General features: G+C 35.9%; 1 protein-coding gene across 1 annotated transcript in view; it reads left to right on the top strand.

Annotated features, from left to right (window-relative positions):
- LOC127850936 (dystrophin-like) overlaps nucleotides 1-25,209 on the top strand; it is a 245,613-nt gene that overhangs the window by 118,659 nt on the left and 101,745 nt on the right. The window contains exons 39-47 of the mRNA XM_052384337.1: nucleotides 783-927; nucleotides 5,128-5,277; nucleotides 6,345-6,530; nucleotides 7,252-7,468; nucleotides 8,770-8,966; nucleotides 10,744-10,861; nucleotides 15,224-15,426; nucleotides 17,500-17,654; nucleotides 19,337-19,526. Coding sequence (XP_052240297.1) covers nucleotides 783-927; nucleotides 5,128-5,277; nucleotides 6,345-6,530; nucleotides 7,252-7,468; nucleotides 8,770-8,966; nucleotides 10,744-10,861; nucleotides 15,224-15,426; nucleotides 17,500-17,654; nucleotides 19,337-19,526 — 1,561 coding nt within the window. The remainder of the gene's footprint in view (nucleotides 1-782; nucleotides 928-5,127; nucleotides 5,278-6,344; nucleotides 6,531-7,251; nucleotides 7,469-8,769; nucleotides 8,967-10,743; nucleotides 10,862-15,223; nucleotides 15,427-17,499; nucleotides 17,655-19,336; nucleotides 19,527-25,209) is intronic.

Below are 25,209 nucleotides of genomic sequence, written 5' to 3'. Positions count from 1 at the left end.
TCATTTGGCACACTTGTTCACTATCATTGGACGGTGTGTCATGCGAAAGAATTACGTGGATATCTCCAAGGTAAACGTCACACTTTGAGTTCAAATGTCAAAAATGAAGGCAGCATGCAAAATATTCTGTGTCAATGCAGCATGTAGGGGTATATGTCACGTCTGTGACAAAGCTCTAGTTTCTTTATAAAATTGTGCAGAATAACAACTGAAAAAACCAAGTGGGCATATAAGTGAAGATTAACAGGTTGATAGAAATAAGCTCAGGTTCCTATGGTGATTAAATCCTCTTTCAGGCAGGTTTCTATATAAACTACAAATTTATACACGTTTTCATGGTGATGGACTCCTACCTCAGACAGGTTCCGACTCCTACCTCAGACAGGTTCCTATGTTGATAGACTCCTTCTTAAGACAGGTTTTTATGGTGATTAACTGCTATCTCAGATCTGTTTCTATTGTGATCAACCCCTATTCCAGATAGGTTTCCATGGTGATAAACTCATATTTTAGACAGGTTTCTTTTGTGATAAACTCTTATATCAGACAGGTTTCCATGGTGATAAACTCCTTTTTCAGACAGGTTTCCATGTTTATAAATTCCTATTTTAGGCAGGTTTCTATAATGATAAATTCCTTTTTCAGACAGGTTTCTTTGGTGATAAACTCCTAGTTTAGACAGGTTTTGATGTTGATAAACTCCTATTTCAGACAGGTTTCCATGGTGATAATTTAACTTTCTCTTTCAGACAGGTTTCTATGATCATAGACTCCTATTTCAGACTGGAGCAGTCAAGCGTACGTACCAGTGAGTTCACTGATGACATGGATGAGCTGTTTTTCTGGATTGACGAGACAGAAAACATAATGTCCACACAGCTGCAGCTTGATGAACACTTCCTGGAGGACCTGCTCGAGAAAATCAGGGTATGCACAATCAATATCAAATAATGGTTGTAACTCTCCATGTTGGCATTTGAGATTCTTTATCACTGCTGACACTGACCTGTGTTTTGTGTCCCCGAAAGAATATTTAAGCGCATCTAAGTAATCAAGTAGTCATAATTCCATAAATATTGTGTGTGTTGTATGAAAAATTCAAACCTAAACAGTCATATATCCACAAACAGCGAATGACATCTCACGCCGTTCGGAAACTACAAAATCCGACAAACTGATAGAACAGACATCTCATTTCTAAACACAGCATTTCAAAGTTGGTTTGTGATTGTATGCACTGTTGTCATGGAAACTATTGATTATGAATTAAGAAAAATAGGGTTTCAATATGTATTCATGATAACTTAAATGTAGTGTCATGAAAAAATCATGGTTTAAACGATTGTCATGGTTTATTAATGTAGAACCTTGAGAAAATCAGGGTTTGAACTGTGGTCATAATTACTAAATGTATTACTAAATGTAGTACCTTAAGAAAGTCAATGTTTGAACTGTTGTAGTTGTTTCTTAATACTGTGAAACCATATATTTTTGCCAGCATGAAATTTCGTCATTAAAAAAACAAACTTTTTCGTCAGCACTTAAATTTGCCAATTGCTGACTTTGAAAAAAAATATTTAAAAAATGCATCGTCAATAACCGATTTGTTTGTAATACATGTCCAAAATATATCGCGGTTGCGATAAATCGTGGTGGGGAAAGAGGAAAGCCACTTGGGAGTCACTAGCAGGAGGTGGGGCCTGTTTGTCACATGTCAATATACTAGTCTTTTGTTATCAGGTGATCAGTAATGGGCCCCCATTATTGTATGCCATTGACAAGTTCATTATTATAATGATTAGCAGATTAGTGGGACAGAATAACCGTTAATGAGTGTTGGAAACAGTGAAGCCAATTGCCAATTGGTCCTATTTAATTACTATCATGGCCAAACTGATAACAATCTTTCCTTTATTAGCGCCAATTAGAGAAGGTGCAAAAATAATTGGTTATAATAAGTGTTGGTGAACTACGTAGGTCAGTTTTAAATAAAGTTTCAAGAGTTTCGCATCGTAAATATATGATCATTTTAAGAACAATTTGTTTGAAATGTATTTTTTTTAAATAATGTCAACGAATTTAGCAAATTTAAATTATTACACTGTAATTCCAATATAACGCCGATGAAGGGGTCCAAGCCTTGATAAATGTGTTTAAAATTTCATCAACACAAACATACAGCACTTTTCGGAAGTATAAGATGAACAGTGCATTATTGGACAGCTGTTTCATAGGGCACAGTTCAGATGTAATTGTAACAACCAATGGACGAGTGAGTTTAAATTAAATGTAATGCAATAGGATACAAAGCAATGTTTTATTGCGTCATACTCAGTCATTAAAAAAAACGTGCTTCCTGGGGATTTCCTGAAAATCGCGTCAAAATGTAAACAATTACCCTACGTTTGTATGGAACTAATTGTCATGATAGCTAATTAGTTACGTTTTCAATTGCATTTTAGCTGACAATATTTAGATTTATTATCCCCCCCTAAAGGCGGAGGGATATTGTTTTGGCGTTGTCCGTCCGTCCAGCTGTCCGTCCGTCCGGCCGGCCGGCACTTTTGTGTCCGGAGCCATATCTTGGAAGTGCTTTGGCGGACTTCATTGAAACTTGGTATGAGTATATATATGCATAAGAGAATGATGCACGCCAAATGGCATTGTACATCATCTGTTGTAAACAGAGTTATGGCCCTTTGTATCTTGAAAAAATGCTTTTTACTATAGGCACTTTTGTGTCCGGAGCCATATCTTGGAAGTGCTTGGGGGGATTTCATTGAAACTTGGTATGAGTATATATATGCATAAGAGGATGATGCATGCCAAATGGCATTGTACACCATCTGTTGAAAACAGAGTTATGGCCCTTTGTATCTTGAAAAAATGCTTTTTACTATAGGCACTTTTGTGTCCGGAGCCATATCTTGGAAGTGCTTTGGCGGATTTCATTTAAACTTGGTATGAGTATATATATGCATAAGAGGATGATGCATGCCAAATGGCATTGTATACCATCTGTTAAAAACAGACTTATGGCCCTTTGTATTTTGAAAAAATGCTTTTTACTATAGGCACTTTTGTGTCCGGAGCCATATCTTGGAAGTGCTTTGGCGGATTTCATTGAAACTTGGTATGAGTATATATCCCCTGCCAGAGGCGGAGGGATATTGTTTTGGCGTTGTCCGGCTGTCCGTTCGTCACTTTTGTGTCCGGAGCCATATCTTGGAAGTGCTTTGGCGTATTTCATTGAAACTTCGTATGAGTATATATAAGCATAAGAGGATGATTCACGCCAAATGGCATTGTAAACCATCTGTTAAAACCAGAGTTATGGCCCTTTGTATCTTGAAAAAATGCTTTTTACAATAGGCACTTTTGTGTCCGGAGCCATATCCTTTATAACATAACAGATGTTGTGTTCACTCTGCAACACTCTGAAAATTGAGTGTATATAAACATTGAATGTTTTTGTGGAAAACGCACGACTTATTAATTCACTAAATAAATTTTGAAGGCTCAAGAACCTTGCTCTGTCTTAGTTTTGAGTTATTGTCCTCCGTCCGTCCATCTGTCAGTATGTTCATCCGTCCGATTTGCACCCATCCTCAAACAAAGCATATGTTGCGGGGGATATCAATTCTACGAATTTGCTTGTATTGTCTACAAATAACAATGATTTGAAATATGTATCGTAAAACTTGTCAAAGCTGTCAATGATTAAAACCCATACACGAAACACAAGCTATTTTCACACCTGTATTTTACTTAAACGCAAATGACCAAACACAAATCAATATGTTCTTTATTAATTTGTTATCAATGTGCAGAATGTCAGGTGTTGATCACACATCGTCATTTTAATTTTGTTTATCATTGATCCGGATCCGCTGCGTGGTGGTTGTATAATCTGTAACAACACTGAAAAACACAACACACACAATGAGTAATAAAGTTGTTAACAATAAGCGCTAATGATTACTATTCAACATAAACAAAGTCAACGCATTCGATACAGCTGTACTGCACACTGGTATTACAGCAATGTCACATGTCAGTTAAGTACACTGTGTAATCTACACCCCTTTGTGTCAAAACCAGATTGATCTTGATTACAAAACAGACGCAGTATGTATGCGTGGATTATGTTGGATTTTAATGCCTCATACCTACAGTAATTCAGTCATAATTTTGTTCAAACATGGGACATTATTGTTCGTTAGGATCTTAAATTCGTCGATCGATCGACTGACGAAATGCACACATATTAATACCTGACGATTAGTAATGATTTCACAGTAAGTGCCTTAAGCAGGCATTGAAGAACTGTTCCAGCACCACTCTTACCCTCTTCCTTCAAGGCAAGAAGGCCTACATTATATCTGCTCCTCTGCATTATTTCATATATAAAAAGATTATTTCTGATCATAAAGAGCAAGAACTTTTGAAGTGAAAGACACTTGATTGTCAAAAAATTTTTGGAACTTTTTGCTTCTCTGTTGAGTAATTAATTATTCTCTTGTAATTATAATTGAACCATCATTGTAAAAATTAAATATCTTGCAAAAAAATACCAATTTTCAATTCTTTACAGAAAGATCTATCTAATGGTAAATGTCAAGGTGTAAATATGTAAATAATTGATTAGATTTTAAGCAGCATTGTCCACAAAAAAGTGCATTTCACACAGCAGAAATTTACAATTATTTTACTGTGCATGTAATGTAATTTTAATGTACATACAGTATATTGTTCTTTGTGCAACTTGTTTCACTTTTTATTGGTGAGGCAAAGGTTTGGAGTAATACTTCAAACATGGGAAAAATCAATCACCTGGCCGGTTGAGTATTTTAATAAACTTTACAGATGGATTTTTAGATGCTAGTGGCCTTAACTTGAAAAGGTTTTGTCATGGCTACTAAGTCAGTGCCTAAACTGCCTTGAGGAAATCATGCCTGTACAATCTGCTGTCAAGGGTGTGCAAAAAAAGAAAATCTATGTCAAATGCAATTGAAGATTAAGGGTAAATGTTTTGTGAACATGTGGCATTGTCCCAACACTGAAAGAATTAAGATACAATAATTAATATTCAATTAATATTCAATTTTTCTGCTGACCTACTTTCAGGACAGAGAGGATGACATTGCTGTGAAGAAGCAGAATGTTGAGGCAGTAAACCGGAGCGGATCAACCCTAGTACAACAGGCAGGAATGAGCACGGAGGACAGGGAGAACATACACAAGGACCTTGATAATCTCAACAACCGCTGGAGGAAGGTAGGCTTAATGCATGTCCGTAAGTGTCGTCCCAGATTAGCCCATACTGTACGCACAGGCAAGTCAGGGAGGACACTTTCTGTCTAAACTGTATTCTCACTAACAATAGACTTCCCTAAATCTGGTCTTAACGTTTACACAATTAGCCCCATTTTACAAAAGCGTGGCTCATATCTTTTTAAGTGGGATTACTTTGTCAATAGTCAGAGCAAATTTTGCTAGGTTTATCTTCAAAGAAATTAATGGAATTGAACGATTGGGGCATCTTGTTAATTAAGGATTTAATTTGCTGTTTTTAGTATATATTTCAGTGGTAAAAAAATTACTTGATTGCGCAATCCAATCAGTTACTTGAAATTCTTGGATGACCCATCGCTGACAAACAAAATGCAGAAGCAACTGTGTCTATGCAGCTGGTCAATAGACCTGCTGTGATAACTTGGAGTAAGGGGCGTATGGCAACATAGGCGTTCAATTTCTGCTCTTGTTATCAATGAATTCAGCAGCTGTTATTCTTAGTGATTAATTGTATGCTGTTAAAATCTGTGAATCAAAGTATGTGTGAATCATAGTAAATAGACGAATATATTTTTGCAAAATCATGAAATAATTCCAAAATATGTACTACATTCATTTGTTATTTAATCAGCCATGATGCGAGCAGGTGCGTTTAAATAATCAGACTTTATAAGCAGTTTTCTTACAGTTTATAAAACAACTTGCAAAAAACATTTCATTACTTACTTTTTGAATGAAAATAAATAGCTACTGCACACAACATTTTATGTTGTAATTCCCAAAAAATATATATGAGCCTCGCTCTGGGAAACAGGGCCTATTGGATGCGCTTTAAGTGGCTAACCCGGATGAGTCAGCACAGGCTATTCAGGGACGACACTTTCTGTTGTAATTTCATTTTTAGTTTAAAGGAAGTCTCTTACAAACAAAACCCAGTCTAGGCGACTGAAATGTTGGACTGTATGGGCTAGTCTTGGACTACACTTTATAAACATGCATTTAACTAAGTTTGTCCAGAGCATTGCCCATATTCAATTTGTGTTGTCAAGGTGATGAATGAGATCCCAGATGCCATACACAGTGTAGAGAAACATCTCCAGCAGCTGCGAGCGTTCCTCTCGGGCTTGGACGACCTTCAGAAGTGGGTGATTGGCACACGGGAGGTGCTCACTGCGAGGCACGCCCAGTCAGCCACCAGTGTGGATGAGCAGGACTCAATCATAGTGGATCCACAGGTGGGTTTCTTTAGTCATTGGAACTTATTTTAGTGTGGATTGCATTAGGTGTGATTTTTATGCCCCCGGTATGGTGGCATATAGCAGTTGAACTGTCAGTCCGTCTGTTTGTCTGTCTGTGTGAAAAAATACAATCCAAGGGAAGTAATAAGCTATAAAAGGGAGATAATTTCTAAACCTGCCAAATGATATATTGAAATTTTATTTCAAAGCGTTGCAATAGGGGGCATTGTGTTTCGGACGAACCCATCTCTTGTTTAGCTTAACTTTTTCATGATACTTCATAAGATTATGCAATAATTAAAGTGACATACAGATTTGTAAATAACTTTATTTTTATTTAACATGCATTTTTTTAAAAACATCTAACAAGCATTTTTACACTTCAGAATATGATTTTAAAGTCAATTGTTGGCGTCAGTAGATTATCAGTTGTAATTCATGAGTGATCAGAGAACTTAATATTTTCACAAGTTGTGCAAACAATTGTTTAATTTTAATACTGTTCTTTCTGTATTTATTCTTTAAAACTGGAGAATTTCACCTGAAAAATCATGTCATGATGACTTCATTTCACATTAAAACAGTGAACAGAATCAATATTTTTTGCCGTTATTTTTCACTCTTTGAAAGGATGAAATATCGCTTTCAATTACCAATATTTCCTTACAAACCAGAGGAAGGCATTGAAAAAAAAATCTTTATTTTGTCTAATTCTCAGACAACACAAGATGCAGTGAAAGCTAAACAGGCCAATATCAACTCCCTGAATCAGACTGGTGTGGCCCTACAGAGGGATTTCAAGACTTCTCAGTTGCCCCCAACTGTCCAGCACAAACTAGACATGCTGAATTCTGATTGGTTGATTGTGAAGGACCTCGCTGAGCGAATGGAGCCCACCCCTCTGGACTCGTCTGTTCATGAAGTGTTTACCCAAGGTACTTGTTAGTTGTTGCCTCTGTTGAAAATGAAGGAGTTTATATCTGATTGCTTGTGTTTCATCCGTTTGTTTCCATTATTTGTATTTGAGCCTCCTTCTGGGAAAATGGGGCTTATTGCATGTATGTCTAGATCAGTCAGAGATAAACCAGTGTCGTCCACATGGGGCTTATTGCATGTATCTCTAGATCAGTCAGAGATAAACCAGTGTCGTCCACATGGGGCTTAATGCATGTATGTCTAAATCAGTCAGAGATAAACCAGTGTCGTCCACATGGGGCTTAATGCATGTATGTCTAAATCAGTCAGAGATAAACCAGTGTCGTCCACATGGGGCTTAATGCATGTATGTCTAGATCAGTCAGAGATAAACCAGTGTCGTCCACATGGGGCTTAATGCATGTATGTCTAGATCAGTCAGAGATAAACCAGTGTCGTCCACATGGGGCTTAATGCATGTATGTCTAAATCAGTCAGAGATAATCAAGTGTCGTCCACATGGGGCTTAATGCATGTATGTCTAGATCAGTCAGAGATAATCAAGTGTCGTCCACATGGGGCTTAATGCATGTATGTCTAGATCAGTCAGAGATAATCAAGTGTCGTCCACATGGGGCTTAATGCATGTATGTCTAGATCAGTCAGAGATAAACCAGTGTCGTCCACATGGGGCTTAATGCATGTATGTCTAGATCAGTCAGAGATAATCAAGTGTCGTCCACATGGGGCTTAATGCATGTATGTCTAGATCAGTCAGAGATAAACCAGTGTCGTCAACATGGTATTTTTGGTTTAAAGGAAGTCTCATAGCAAAAAAATCTAGTTAAAGCGGAAAGTGTCCTCCCTTATTAGCCTACAGAGATTGAATCTGGGACAACATTTTACCCACATGCATTTAGACCAATTTCCCCAGAGCAATGCACATTTTTCACAAACCTTATGTTCACTTGAAAAAGGTTCTTTATTTGATCATGAAATGTTTATACAACATATTAGATGGTTTATTTTTGTAACATCAAGTCTTTGAGGATATATGGCCTTTATATAATTATGTATAGTGCAGTAAGACATATATGGTCTTGCACATGCACATGTAACACCTTGCAGTAAAAAGATGTCAAGATAACGTGTCTTTGTCAACTAGACTTCATTTTGGTGCTCTTCTATTGCAGAAGGATGAAAAAATAGCTTGTTGTACACTAAACCAAATATGATCTTAAATTCCCATGCATTTCATTTGCAGCTAATACGTTTTTCTAAATACCGACTACAATTCACATGCATTTACATGTAATTTCAGTAAAAGGCTCCAAAGTTCAGGCCACAATTCATGCCCAAATGAGCTTAATATCAGATGACAAACCTGATTGGTCGGATTTCAACCAATCAGTGGCTGAGTTGAGTGATTGGCTGAAACTCCTTGAAAGAATGCTGAAGTCACAGCGGGTCACAGTGGGAGATATGGAGGAAATAGAGGAACTCTCAAACAAACAGAAGGTACATTGAAGTGTTCAGCATTGATTGGGTGCATCATTTTTATATGATTTTATATGAATATGCATGATAATATAATTATGACTTCTTAGTGAGTCATTCAGTCATGCTCAGAATTGTTTTTTCTATTTATTGGATGCAAGATAATATAATGTAAGATAAGCAATGGTGATTATAATTTTTTAGAGTAAAAGAAAGACTTAGTGCACATCAAATAAGCTGAATAGTTTGAAAAAGGGGCTTATCCAATATACAGCCAGCATAGCTCCAAACCAGCCTTCGCAGTCACACAGTTTGTTTAAGACCAACGCTGTCCGTCAATGAGACTCGGCAACCTTGCATGACTATAGCATACAGGATTGCTCTTGGCCAGACTGTGCAACTGTGCAAGCTGATTTGTCCTCAAATTGCATGAGGCATATTTATGCAAAATGCATGTTTTTTCTGTTTATTCAACTCGGGCAGTTAGTGCACATCATACAAAAAAAATAGGGTAAACTTGTCTGCGGTATGACTAAAATGTTTTTATATTTTGTGTCTTTATAGTTATAATTAAAAACAATAAATCACACACACATTTACAAGTAGACAGTACAGGTAAGGGTGAGACTATCTTACAGGAAAATTTGGTCAAAAATACTCTGCTATCACTAAGTGGAAATGACCTTGAAGAAATTGGGGCTGTCTTGAAGGACATTGCTGAACATCTGACACTGTTAAAGGTGCATTCACACCTGCCCTTCCCAGAGTCGGTGTATATAAACACCTATTTAGAATACTTCAAAAACTTATACTCATAATCAGGCACTTTTTGCATGATATATAGTCTATTATACCTTAGAACACTCCTGCATGCATTCAGTTAACATAACCATGCATATAAACCCCTGTTTTATTTTAAATTTTCTTTAAACAAAGAATTTAATATCTTATGCCATTAATATCACATATATGAAATAAATCACAGTTACATCCCTTGCAGTTACCAAAGAAAACAACTCAGTGTTCTCCCATTGATAAAATGTCATAATTCATCATAAAATAATGTTTATCAATTCTAACAAATTGAAAGAACTATATTTAAAAAATATTGTGAGAGAAAAGCTTTTATTATGTACATAAATCTGCAAAACAAAAGATAATGTGAAAATTGCATAATTAACCGTGTCTTTAACACCGTGTAACTCAATTATTTAAAATACCAGAAAGTTTCAAAACTCAATTCTTATCCTGAATTCTCAAACATAATTATCAAAAACATGTGTAAAGATAGGTTAATGTTAATACTTATAGCGAAATTAAAGTTATAATGACAAAGGATTTGTAGAATGTTGACTGCATGATTCATGCATTGTAGCCTTAGCGATTAAAGTGATGCATAAGTTTTCCTAAATATATATTGTGTAAACAATCAATTAATCTGAACGGGGAAGCAAACTTACTTAAATCAGTTCAAACACAATTGTAAACCCTATCCTGCTCAGACGCAAAGTAAAAAGGCTATATTCAACCAGGATGAAATCAGAATAGCATGCAAGTAACTTGCAGTCTGTTCAGGGTTTATGTTCTTTGCTGCTCATCATTATCTTGGTTGGACATAAAGCATTGAAAACTCTTATCTAGTAAGAAAAGTCTTTAATTTTTCTGGATTTTCTAAAAGACTGCACGCAGGTCAAAATGTGCATCTTAGTGGAAAAGGGTTAACAAAAATTCTGATATTATAAATTCTGACAAATCCTAACAACTTATCTCTAGACTGATAGATGTGATTGTGTGGCAGGGTTATCTAGGGGAGATGGAGGACAGGAAGTTGAGACTGATGGACATCCAGATGTCTGCTGCAGAGATCACAGACCCCTCCCTCAGTGAGGCAGAGAGGAAGACCATCACAGAGAAAGGTAGGGGAGATGAGATGGGAATAATGTTTTGGGATGCCATATTGGGCTATGGATGGGGATGCCATATGGGGCTATGGATTGGGATGCCATATGGGGCTATGAATTGGGATGCCATATGGGGCTATGAATTGGGATGCCATATGGGGCTATGAATTGGGATGCCATATGGGGCTATTGATGGGGATGCCATATGGGGCTATGAATTGGGATGCCATATGGGGCTATGAATTTTTCATGCCATATGGGGCTATGAATTGGCATGTCATATGGGGCTATGAATTGGGATGCCATATTGGGCTATGAACTGGGATACTGTTTGCCATGTGGATAAATCCATTGTTATGCTGTTTGGATGCATTATAGGGCAATTCATTGGGCTGTCATATGAGGCCATGCATTGGGATGCCATATGAGGCAATGCTTTGGAATGCGATAAATAGCAATCGAAGAAAGAAAGAACTTGACACTAATCAAAATGACCTTTTTAGCTCTCCTGTCACGCAGTGACATGGTGAGCTTATGTGACCATGTGATGTCCGCCTGTCCGGCATCCGTTGTGTGTGAGTGTGTGCGTGCGTCCACAATTTGTTTGTGTAGACAGTAGAGGTCACAGTTTTCATCCAATCTTTATGAAATTTGGTCAGAATGTTTATCTTGATAAAATCTGGGGTGGGATTGTATTTGGGTCATCTGGGGTCAAAAACTAGGTCACTAGGTCGAAAACTAGGTCACATAATAGGTCAAATAATAGAAGAACCTTGTGTAGACAATAGAGGTCGCAGTTTTCATCCAATCTTTATGAAATTTGGTCAGAATGCTTATCTTGATAAAATCTGGGTTGGTATTTTATTTGGGTCATCTGGGGTCAAAAACTAGGTCACTAGGTCAAATAATTGAAAAATCATGAACAATTTGTTTATGTAGACAGTAGAGGTCACAGTTTTCATCCAATGTTTATGAAATTTGGTCAGAATGTTTATCTTTTTGAAATCTGGTTTGGGATTGTATTTGGGTCATCTGGGGTCAAAAACTAAGTCACTAGGTAAAAAACTAGGTCAAATAATAGGTAAACCTTGTGTAGACAATAGAGGTCGCAGTTTTCATCCAATCTTTATGATATTTGGTCAGAATGTTTATCTTGCTAAAATCTGGCTTGGGAATGTATTTGGGTCATATGGGGTCAAAAACTAGGTCACTAGGTCAAAAACTAGGTCAAATAATAGAAAAACCTTGTTTAGACAATAGAAATCGCACTTTTCATCCAATCTTTATGAAATTTTGTCAGAATGTTTATCTTGATGAAATCTGGGTTGGGATTGTATTAAGGTCATCTGAGGTCAAAAACTAGGTCATAAGGTCAAATAATAGAAAAACCGTTAACAATTTGTTTGTTCAGACATTAGAGGTCACAGTTTTCATCCAATCTTTAAGAAAATTGGTCAGAATATTTATCTTGATGAAATCTGGGTTGCGATTGTATTTGGGTCATCTGGGGTCAAAAACTAGGTCAAAAACTAGGTCACTAGGTGAAATAATTGAAAACCCTTGTATAGACAATAGAGGTCGCAGTTTTCATCCAATCTTTATGAAATTTGGTCAGAATGTTTATCTTGATGAAATCTGGATTGGGATTGTATTTGGGTCATCTGGGGTCAAAAACTAGGTCACTAGGTCAAATAATAGAAAAACCTTGTGTAGACAATAGAGGTCACAGTTTTTATCCAATCTTCATGAAATTTGGTCAGAATGTTTGTCTTGATGAAAGCTGGGTTGGGATTGTATTTGGGTCACCTTGGATCAAAAACTAGGTCAATAGGTCAAATATTAGAAAAACCTTGTGTAGACAATAGAGGTCACAGTTTTCATCCAATCTTTATGAAATTTGGTCAGAATGTTTATCTTGATGAAAACTGAGTTAAGATTGTATTTGGTTAGTCAGGTGAGCGATTCAGGGACATCATGGCCCTCTTGTATTATAGAATTCTTGATTGAAATACCAATATGTTTGAAACTGTATTGAGGTACCTTACTGGATTTTGTATACAGTTGCCATATGGGATATCTGGTGTCTGATAACCGATAGGATTCTGTGTGTTAAACCTTTTGGAGATACCATAGTGTTGTACGTTGTTGAGAAAAGAATTGCTTAAAAAAAACACTAATAGAAGGTCGGCTACATGTTTTTTAATGCATGTAGCACTTGTAGGGTTTCATATGTCAACATTAAAAATATAAGCTCATAGGTGTATACCCTCCTGTGATGAATGGAACTGTTCATTGGTTTCTTGTTTGGCATTATTGGGTAAGAATAGGCACAGACCTTCACTGGTATATAGGAAACTGATTGACAAGCAATCTGGGCCCATAGTTGGGGTGCCATTTTATGGCTTCAGAAATAGAATAGATTTAGACTCAAGAAGTCTGAAGCAATAGTGTGGTATAACTTTCCTCAGCAATTATTGGTATGTTGACTAAAAATCTGAATTGAAACAATCGTTTGACAATTTTAGAGTAATATTTAGTGGCACTGAAGAGCTTGCAAACACAAAACGGACACTGACCGTTGAACCTTTCTGCAGGAATAATTTAAATACACTATTTCATAAGTATATAAGTTAGTTATATATTGGTTTCGGTAGAGCACAGAATATTCCACGAAGTTAATGATGTGGTTCAACTGGTAAAGAATGAAATAAAGTATGAATAAAGGAAAACAATTCACGTGTGTTATTTATGGAAACAGAATTCACAGGTTCATGTTAATGTTGTCAAGCTATATCAAATCATAATACTAACAATTAAAAAGCTAGGCTTGCTAGATCAGTTGGTACAGTGATAGACTGTTTATCAAAGTATCGCAGGTTCTGTTGGTACAGCGTTAGACTACTTATCAAAGTATCGCAGGTTCTGTTGGTACATTGATGGACTACTTATCAAAGTATCGCAGGTTCTGTTGGTACATTGATGGACTACTTATCAAAGTATCGCAGGTTCTGTTGGTACATTGATGGACTACTTATCAAAGTATCGCAGGTTCTGTTGGTACATCGACAGACTACTTATCAAAGTATCGCAGGTTCTGTTGGTACAGCGTTAGACTACTTATCAAAGTATCACAGGTTCTGTTGGTACAGCAATAGACTACTTATCAAAGTATTGCAGGTTCTGTTGGTACAGTGATAGACTACTTATTAAAGTATCGCAGGTTCTGTTGGTACATTGATGGACTACTTATCAAAGTATCACAGGTTTTGTTGATATAGCGTTAGACTTCTTATCAAAGTATCGCAGGTTCTGTTGGTACAGTGTAAGACTTCTTATTAAAGTATCACAGGTGCTTTAGGTACAGGGATAGACTACTTATCAAAGTATCGCAGGTTCTGTTGGTACAGTGATAGACTACTTATCAAAGTATCGCAGGTTCTGTTGGTACAGCGTTAGACTTCTTATCAAAGTATCGCAGGTTCTTTTGGTACAGGGATATACTTTTTATAAAAGTATCGCAGGTTCTGTTGGTACAGCAATAGACTACTTATTAAAGTATCGCAGGTTCTGTTGGTACAGCAATAGACTACTTATTAAAGTATCGCAGGTTCTGTTGGTACAGGGATAGACTACTTATCAAAGTATCACACGTTCTGTTGGTACATCAAAAGACTACTTATCAAAGTATCACACGTTCTGTTGGTACATCAATAGACTACTTTTCAAAGTATCACACGTTCTGTTGGTACATCAATAAACTACTTTTCAAAGTATCACACGTTCTTATGGTACAGCGATAGACTACTTTTCAAAGTATTGCAGGTTTGATTCCTGGCCTAGCTACATAACTTCTGTGGTCAACTTTTTATTGGTAATACAATTATTTATACTGTCATTTTGCCTGCCTTCTCTGATTCAAGCAGAAAAGTTTTGATTAACTGGCATATATTATATTTGTGAGTTTAGAATTAGCAAACCAGAAATTATCCAAGGATATGGTGTGTATGTTTACTGAACACCTCAGTATAACAGATAAACTTTTAATGATGAAAAGAAACAACCAAACAACAATTTAAATGGTATAACTTACATGTTATGGAAGCAAATAGGCCGTTGAAACGCTTAATTTGGCAAAAAACACATTAACCCTTCCCACTCAGAAGCAAAGGGAAAATGGCGATATGCAACCAGTTTAAAGTCAGAGAAGCCTGCCATTGCGATCTGGTCAGGTTTTATGCAGTTTGCTGGCAAAAAAGCCTTTAAAACTTAAATATAGTAAAAAATGGTCTTTAATTCAATTTGATTTTCTGAGGTGCGACTACAAAACTGTCAAAGTGTGTATCATATTGGTAAAGGGTTAACACCTCCATGTTTCAGCCGAGAGGCTTCAGGATCAATGGGACCAGGCATTGTCAAGCGCGATGAAACGTCAGTCGGAGCTGGACAATATGGCCTCCCAGTGTCAGCAGTTTGAGGAAATGCATGCAGAGTTTGATTGCTGGCTGACCAGTGTTGAAGGGGAGCTTGCAATGGACACGCCTGCAAATCTGAACACCCAAAGGCTTAAGAAACAAAATAAGGTGAGGCGTTTTTCTGTAACTATATCAGTCTGACACAGCCCTTAATTCGTTGAACATGCCCCCAAATTTGAACGTCATGAGGCTTAAACATACAAACAATTCAAGGTGTTTTTAGCTCAGCTTTTTTCAGAGAAAACCCGAGGTATTGTCATAGCCAGCTTGGCTGTAAAATCAAAGTGCTTCCACCTACAACTTTGAACCTTCAAATGTAGATGCACCTTGATGAGTTCTACATGCCACATCCATTTTTTGGGTCACTAGGTCAAAGGTCAAGGTCACTGTGACCTCTAAAAAATATTTTTTTTTAATTAAATTCAGACAAGCTTTCATTTATTCAAAACTGCACCCGCAGCGGAGGGTTGGCACATGCTATGCGGTGCTCTTGTTTGTGTGATGTTATCTTTAAACTTGTACTTCAGTGTTTTTTCTCAATAGTTATCTGACACTGACCTTCATGCATGGATGTCATGTATTGTAGATCTCTGTCAATTAATATTGGTTTCTTTTGCTGCTTTCACTTTCATGTTACTCTGTTCTTATTTTTGGACTGGAATAAAGTTCAGCAGACCAGAGTAGTTTACTAAAATAACATTGGTGCAGCTGCAATGAATGTGTGAAAAATGTTTGAAAACAAGGTCAATTAAACATAATAATGTGATCAATTTGAGCGCATTGGTTATGTTAATTTAGCTTTCATTTGTCCAATGATTTGTCCCAGATATATCCTTCTGGTAGTATAAATCTACATACCAAAAGCATGCAGATGTGTAATAAACTATATGTCATATTGGATTTGCAGACATATATTTATACTTCTATGCTAAATAAAATATTAGGTTTTTTCATTCAAAGAAACAGCTTGTAAAGCATAAAATTTATTAATTAGGCTACTTCCAATGCAAAGAACTCCTTCAGTTTGTGCAGTAAATTAAAATTCTTGATTTCTGTCTTGGCTCAAGACTCTAAGCAGAATGTTTTATGCCTGTAATTTGTATAATTATGATAGCATAAGCCAAAGTATTTGAAGGAGATCAAACATTTGAATTCAAGCCACATAGTTGGGTAATGCCTGCTCAACAGTATTTTAATTGTAGCCATTTTTTCTTTACATGTTCTTCATTTTATAGATGATGTAAGTTAAATGCCATTACTTATTAATTTGTTCATACAAACACTTGTTGTTTCTTGTGAAAATTTATATCACATTGCACATAGCTATAAAAGTACCAAGCAAAACATGTCTTCTAGAGAACTTCTCTTTAAGTTACAAGCCATTAGTTATTCTGATATTTAACAAAATATTTCATGTTACATTTAATGTTTGAAAAATATAGCATACAGCTAATAAAGAACCAAACAAACTCTGGAAAATTTCATTTGTATAACTAATTGATTGTTGAATATTTGATTATTTGTGTCAGCCAGTTACATACCAACTTTCCTTTTGTGTGTGCATGTGAACACAGCTTCCAGAATGATGGTCCCTGTGAGGACACACTTATTTGTACTCCCTACACTTAAAATGGTTAACCTGTTGATTAGCTTTCAATTTTATATTAAACATGTGAAATAACACTATTTGTTGCTCTGATTGTTGTTATTTGATACTCTTCTCAGTTTTTCTTAAAGATTAAATTTTGTACATTTTAAACATTTCTTGAGTTAAGATCTTTCAAAGGAGTTTTGAGTGTCAATAACATCACTGAAGTTTAGATCTTCCAAACAAGGTCTGAGTGTCAGTAATGGCCCTGAAGTTTAGATCTCGAAAAAAGTCTTTGTCTCTCTGCGTTTCAATAATGTGGTCTTGTTGACATTTCACGTTGTACACAGATCAACTCCCCATAATTTTGGCTATTGCTCTTAATGCACCATTTCCTTAATTAAGGACACAATAAGGAAATATATATTTAGATCTTTGAGAATACAATCCCTGTACAATATTGTAATCTAGTTGGTTGTTAATAGACCTTTTGCAAATACAACCGTTGTACAATGTTGTAATGTCATTTGTTGTCATAAGATCTGTTGCACATACAACCCCTGTTCAATGTTGTTTATGTCATTCGCCCACAGACCCTGGAGGTGGAAGTGTCTGACTGGCAGCAGAGGGCAGACCGGTTGAAGGAGCTGGCTAACCAGCTGATAGAGAGGTACCCCACAGATGACTCCAGTCTCATCAACCTCCAGGTGCAGAAAACATTTGACAGGTGGACAGCTGTGCTCAACAAGTGAGTGCAGTATGCTTATTATCCCCACGCTTTTTGAAAAGCGTGGGAATATTGTGGTTATCTCCGCCGTCTGTCTGTCCGTCTGTCTGTCCGTCCTGGCCACTATCTCCTCTTACACTATTAGCACTAGAACCTTGAAACTTACACACATGGTAGCTATGAGCATATGAGCGACCCTGCACTATTTGGAATTTTGATCTGACCCCTGGGTCAAAAGTTATGGGGGTTGGGGTGTCCCCCTGGGCAGAGATTTTTACTCATTTTTTAAGGTTATTTTACTATAATTTCTTCGTTTCTGCACAGATTGTCTTCAAATTGATACTGAACCTCTCTAATGACAATACGGTCAATCTAAACTATGCATGGCCCCATTACCAACCCTGGGGCGCACCATCCACATAGGCCACGCCCACCCAAAATTGCATTTTACTATAATTTCTTCATTTCTACACCAATTCACTTCAAATTGATACTGAACTTCTCTTATGACAATATGGTCAATCTCAGCTATGCATGGCCCCATTATCAACCCTGGGGCCCCCCACCCAAATAGGCCGTGCCCACCCAAAATTGCCTTTAACTTTAATTTCTTCATTTCTACACGGATTCACTTCAAATTGATACTGAACCTCTCTTATGACATGAAAGATAATCTCAACTATGCATTGCCCCATTACCAACCCTGGGGTGCCCCGCCCACATAGGCCACGCCCACCCAAAATTGCCTTTTACTATAATTTCTTCATTTCTACACCCATTTACTTCAAATTGATACTGAACCTCTCTTATGACCATACGGTCAATCTCAACTATGTATGGCCTCATTACCAACCCTGGGGCGCCCGCCCACATAGGCCACGCCCGCCCACATAGGCCACGCCCACCCAAAATTGCCTTTTACTATAATTTCTTTATTTCTACACCGATTCACTTCTAATTGATACTGAACCTCTCTTATGACCATACGGTCAATTTCAACTATGTATGGCCCCATTACCAACCCTGGGGCGCCCCGCCCACATAGGCCACGCCCACCCAAAATTGCCTTTTACTAAAATTTTGTCATTTCTACAACGATTCACTTCTAATTGATACTGAACTTCTCTTATGACAATACGGTCAATCTCAACTATGCATGGCCCCATTACCAACCCCGGGTGCGCCCCTGGGTCAAACATGCGGCGTGGGGATACGCGTCGGCTTCTGCCGCGCCATTTCTCGTTAGGGTTAGATTAAACCCAGCATTTAAAGGTTAAGTCTTATTCAGCCTATAGTCTGTTTCATCATTTAACCATAATTATTACCCTGAAAGAGTGTGACTAGGTTACTTTACCTCTTAAATATATCTGAAAAGCTGATATAATTTGCGGCAAATTCAGATTATCATACTCAACAAGTAAAGTTGTGCTCTGGGAAAATGGGGCTTAATGCATCTGCCTAAAGTATTGTCCGAGATTAGCCAGTGCAGTCTGCGCAGGCTAATCATGAAAAACATTTTCCACCTCAACTGTATTTTTTCTAAGCAGAGAGTTTCTTTAAATGAAACATACCATTAATTCGGAAAAGGTTTGTTCCTCATTAGCCTGTGCATTCTGAACAGGCTTATCTGGGACTACACTACGCATATGTATGAAGCCCTGTTTTCCTAGTGCCAGACTCAGTATTATTTACACTTCCCACAGACTTGCAAGCAACATAAAGGCTGCAGACAAGAGCCTGCAGTCTCTGGAACAGTTTACCGGTGCCCTGGAGGAGTTTCTGTCTTGGATGCAGGGAACCGAGTACAGCTTTGACCGCCTAATGCAGGAAACTGGCAAGGCAGACGTCATAGGAAATGAGGAGCTTTGCAGCCTCTACTTGGGAGAGTTTCGGGTAAGGGAGATAAATCTTGTTGCATGGGTTGTCTTCCTTTTTGTATAAATTGTCATGTGCAGATGTCTTTTAATGATAATATGTTTGACATTTTTGTGTCATGATATGGATTTTGTATGGTTGACTTTGATGTGCTACATGTTTTCCATTAGACTCCCAGTTGATGTGATTAAATTTAATGATGTATGCAAACAAAAATTGTTATTTGTTTGCATTTGAATGAAGAAATGTCGATTCAATTATGATTGTCACAAACGGTTTCTGTTATTAACTGATACTAGCATAAAAATCTTAAGTTGAGACTTAAGTTCAGGCTTAGGTACTTTGTTGTCATATGGCATGGTCAGATGAGTGGCTTTACTGATAACAAAAGATGTGTCAAAATTATACAGGTTGATAAACCCGGGCTGTTTAATGACTACCCTGAATATGATGCACTAAGAAGTAAATATACCCCATATAAACATATTGATATGAAACACTGTAACTAAGTCTGCAAGTAAATTAAATTGTTCACATTTGTGATCTTTGGACTGATTAATTTGATATGCTTATATATGCAAGACCAAGTGAGTGCTGGTATAAAAGCTCCATCAAGATTAAGATCAGCGATGGATAGAATCAGCCATGTATGTTATTTATATGTATCTGTGAGAGTAACTCAGGTCACTACTTCATACTTTACATTTGCAGATAAAACACATTGAAATTTAAATTTCACAAAACAGAAATAAATTTACATATCAAATCTGGAGCAACTTAAGTTTTCTCCAAACTGCCAGTTAGGATGAGACAATATTATCACAACATATAAATGTGTGTGAATCCTTAGTAAAGACAGACATTACTGAGTGCACTGAAATGACGCTTGCATACTTATTGAATATAATTTGCTACTTTATTTTCTGAACTTGTATGATTTCACTGAATTTGACTTTCAAATGTGAAGTTTTTAACTTGTTCTTCAATATTCTGATTCTGGAATTATGTTATAGTCAATATGATATGATTTTGAACCATATAATGTTTGCTAGCTTGCGCATAGATGTATGCAAACAGTATAAAGTTGTGTTTAAGATAAATAGGTTTGTAAAATAAATAAAATGTAGTTAAGGTACATACACAGTAAAAGGTTGTTCATAAGTCAAATTGATTGGTATAATAAATTAATTATTTGGTGTTTGTGATGACAAAAGCATCGCTATGTGCTGTATTTTTTTTCTGAATTCTCGAGAACTATTGCATTCATAACAATTTAAGAATAACTTATTGTTGTTCCAAAAGAGTTTACAAGGTTACATCAAGGCTAATGACCACAGTAACTCTGTAGCAGAACTTACAGATTGTTACCCTGGTAATTTAACTCTTGTAATTCAAGTATAACTCTGCCTCTTTGATCTGGACAAAATCAAGGAAATTACTTCACTCCAGGTCTCTTTTGTAAGGCCTTCAAAAACAAAAACAAGTCAATGATTCATCATTAGCCCTTTGCATGCTGGGTAATTTGTCGTCTGCTAAAATGTCGTCTGCTGAATTTCTAAAATTAGCATTTTCTTCGAATTTTTTTCAAAGAATACTATCAGAATAGCAAACAGTTTGGATCCAGATGAGACGCCACGTTCTGTGGCGTCTCATCTGGATCCAAACTGTTTGCAAAGGCCTTCAAAATTCGGTTCCCGCACTGAAAGAGTTAGTGGTATACAGGTGTTGTATTGGAGGATTATACAGTACTTGTAGAATTTTGGTGCTCTGTTCATTGTGATATTGGTCTAAATTTGAAACCTTTGAAATTTTTGGTACACGTTTTTAACCTTACACTTTGGAACTGCAGTTGTTTAATGTTTTAAATCTGTCCAAAGACCTTTGAAAGGACTTCAAAGCCAGATCAGTTTCAATCATCTTGGAAAAATAAATAGAACACTAGACAAAATTTGTTTTCCCTGCTTTTGTACTCTATGTTTATTAAGGTTTACTTAGGATTTACAATTTTCTTTAAAATCTTGGTGGCGATTTAAAGTCTTTTGACATCACTTTTTTGCATGAGACATTTTGAATGAAGTAGTAGATGACACTGTTTTGAATATTTGGACTAACTGAAATTGATACTCTATGGGTGTTCAAGGCAGATTAAATATGTGTTTTTTTTCATGCACTGTTGATGATCAGCATCATTGAACTTCTTTCTTACTTCTTGTATTCCAAAATAGGCAGCATAGAGTGATTTGCATGTTTAATTTTCCCCTGGGTCTTAGAATTATGCACATGAGTGGAGTTTGTTGGTGTGTTTTAATGATGCTGATGTTTTATTAAGGGTAAGAATGGAAACTTGGGACATAATTACCATTAAAAATGGAAATGAATATTTTCTCAATCACACTTGCTAATCAATGGCTATAAAACATCAAATATCTTTATGATGATGGCCACATTTGCTTGAGCAATAAGCATGATGTACACAAGCATGATGGCTTTGAGTTGTCCCAATATTTTATTAGGATTTTGTTTTTATATCTGAATTTACTTTATTTTGCTGTTGTAATAGATTGCTGCTTTGAAGTCCAACTTTAAACCATAATTGCACATAAAATTGTTGAAAGGATAAAAAAATAAAGCCATTAACTGATAATATATGTAAAGGTAATTTATGATAGATAAAGTGTGTACTGTTGCCTTAAGGTATAACGTATGTGTATTGCTTTATATAACAGGTAACAGAACAACTTTTTCCCATGGCCTTGCAATCAAAATAGCACCCATGTATTTTAGAAAGATATTGTAGAAAAACATGAATAAAATTGGAATACAAGTGTGTATGTAAAAAGGCTGTAAAGATGAGTGTGTTAGATAAATATAAAGTAATTATTTCTGCCTAAAAACTGATTGGGTTAAGATTTGTATATGCATTATAGAATCAAGTGTTCTATTTATCATATGTAATGAGACAGGGCATTGAATGAAACTTACATTGAATTGTGGGATCCTGCTGTGAGAATTTGAAAAAAGGATGTATGTTTAAAAAGAATTGTGTGTACATGATGGATTGGGGACTGTTTGTTCATGGATGAAGCAAATGTAAAATTGTGCCTTTGGTGATGAAAATACGAAAGGAAGCATTATACTACTATAGTCATTTTAATATTTAAGTGCATATGTTATGACAGGTTTCTGTGGGTGGGGGATGAAGTGAGGACAATAAGCTGGGGATATTAATTGTTAAAAAGTGTACGCAAATACAATATGATGTAATTGGTTATTTCAACATAAACATGTTTCGATGCAGCTCCATACATTTGCATATATAGTCCGTACGAAATTGAGAAAACATATGCTACCAACTATATATATATATATATATATATATATATATATATATATATATTTCTCTGTCTCATCAATAAAATATTTGAACTTTGATGTATTCATTAAAATGTATTTTTTCTTGCTTGATGTTATTATCACTTGTATCTTTATTTGGCAGACCTCAGGGACATTGTATGAAAAAGGTTTTGTACATACTATTTAATATGGTGAAACATAGTTATTTAACGAAAACACTATAATTAAGTAAACCTGTTGTGCTTTATCTCAATTATTGGAATGCGTTAAATAATTCTGTATTTGTTTTGCTTGAAATCGTATAATCAATAAGATTATGTTCTAACTCTGAATGTCTCTTTACATGATATTATTATTAATAACTTGCTTTCCGTATCAGTCAGTATATATTGTCTGTATACTTATATTAAATGATTGGGTGTGCCCTGTTCTTTGAGTTTCTGAAAACAATGAACAGGTGTCTGGATTGGTACATTTCATGGCATCTATTTTTCAAGCTCTGGTGCTTTTCTTTTCTCTCTGAAACATTGTTTGGCCTGGAAATCATGAAACCACACAAGTGCAATTGTTTCCTTTGGTAATCTATTTTTTCTGAGCAATATGATTTTCCATCCAGCACTCATGATATTGGCCTGATTCTTTATTCCAGGTGTTCATACAAAATGTCTGGTTTACATTATATTTGCAATTAGGGTCAATGAAAATCCAGGGGGAATAAGAAAGTTCATATTGATATATTCATACAGGTGAAGTAGCAAGAATTAAATATGCAATACCTAAAAATACTGGAATAAAGTGATGTGTTAAAAAGCATTTGGTTGTGGCACAGTTAAAATTCTAGTGAATACAATAATTTTAGTGTAGTGAAAACTTATTTCATGTATTCCATGCCTGTGAACATGTTTTATTGTATTCATAATATTCAAATTGTTGAAAAACATATGTATTATTGTTTTTAACATAAAATCTACCAAACAATCTTATAGTTATTATAGAGGTTGGCATTGTTGATGCAGTATTTTTATTTTATTTCAAAGCAGTTCACAGGTTAAATTTGAGACAATTTGTGTATTGTTTCATTGAAATGTAAAGCACTTTCACAAATTTGACTTTTAGTCAGTTTAATTTGCTAAATGAACATTGATATTTTTGTAATAAGTTATAGTGACTAAATAATTAAGTTCTCAAAAATGTGCTGAACATGAAGAAATATGACTACCATTTTCAACTGAGTGGCATCGCCTTTTTAATGCTCTAAATTCAGACATTTAGATGCTTAGTATTCAACAAGCTCTCCACGGCAAATGACACGCTGATTATGGTTGCAGTTTCCTGGAATATGGCTGGTATATCGAGTTCAGGCAGGGCTTACTTTAGGATTATATTTTACAGTAAATTGAGGCTCTTTAAGCAGTCAAGCCCATGCTATTCCTGTTACAAAAAAAATATGATAGCTAGAAAATAATTGTGGGTGACATGTCTATTTGATAACTTTCATGCCTCATAATTAGACTTTTTTGAAAAAGACAAATTGTTGTCGAGGAGAAAGACAGTCACATGGTTGCTGGGAAATGCTTGGAAAATGATGAAATGAATGAATCTTTGGGAATCTATGCATACGAGGACAGAACAGAATAATTAAGACGTAAAGCGGAAGGACATATCTGATTTCACGTGGTGTTAGGAATATTCTTGTTCAGACTGTTTTAGTTTATTGCTCGGAAGATTTTGTCCTAGAATTGATTCGTGCAGAGACTGCAATATTGGGATGGTCTAGTTGTGATAAATTCTGTGGTATGGAAATAAGTTTTGTTAAATAGGATAGTTTCTTGGATTCCTTTTATGAAGATAAATTAATATTTTAGTTCTTTTCAAATAGGTATTTTCAGTTTGTAAATAATTAAATAATTGAAATATTTTTTACGGAAAGGTTCAGCTTGAATGTGCATTTTTAGCTCACCTGAGCACAACGTGCTCATGGTGAGCTTTTGTGATCGCCTTTTGTCCGTCGTGCATACATGCCATAATTTTTTAGGTCCAAAGCGGGACATTCCATAAAAAATTGTCGGGACATTTGACCAAAAAGCAGGACACCTAAAACGATCTATTTTTCCACCTTTACTATAGTCAGTATAGTACTAACAAAAACCCTTGATACTTTTATTCAAGACGTAAAACATCTGATATGAAGCATGAAATCTAAAACATAACAATAACAGCTTTATTAAATAAGACAATAGTAAACAACGAAGATAATATTCATCTTTTTAAGAGTACAAAATGTAGAACATTACGACAACAATACTCATTATATTAATTTCAATGGCAAACATTAACGCAGGGGAGG

This window comes from Dreissena polymorpha, chromosome 11 (assembly GCF_020536995.1).
Source record: "Dreissena polymorpha isolate Duluth1 chromosome 11, UMN_Dpol_1.0, whole genome shotgun sequence".
Classification (NCBI taxonomy): Eukaryota; Metazoa; Mollusca; class Bivalvia; order Myida; family Dreissenidae; genus Dreissena; species Dreissena polymorpha.
This window is presented reverse-complemented; position numbering and strand designations above follow the sequence as displayed.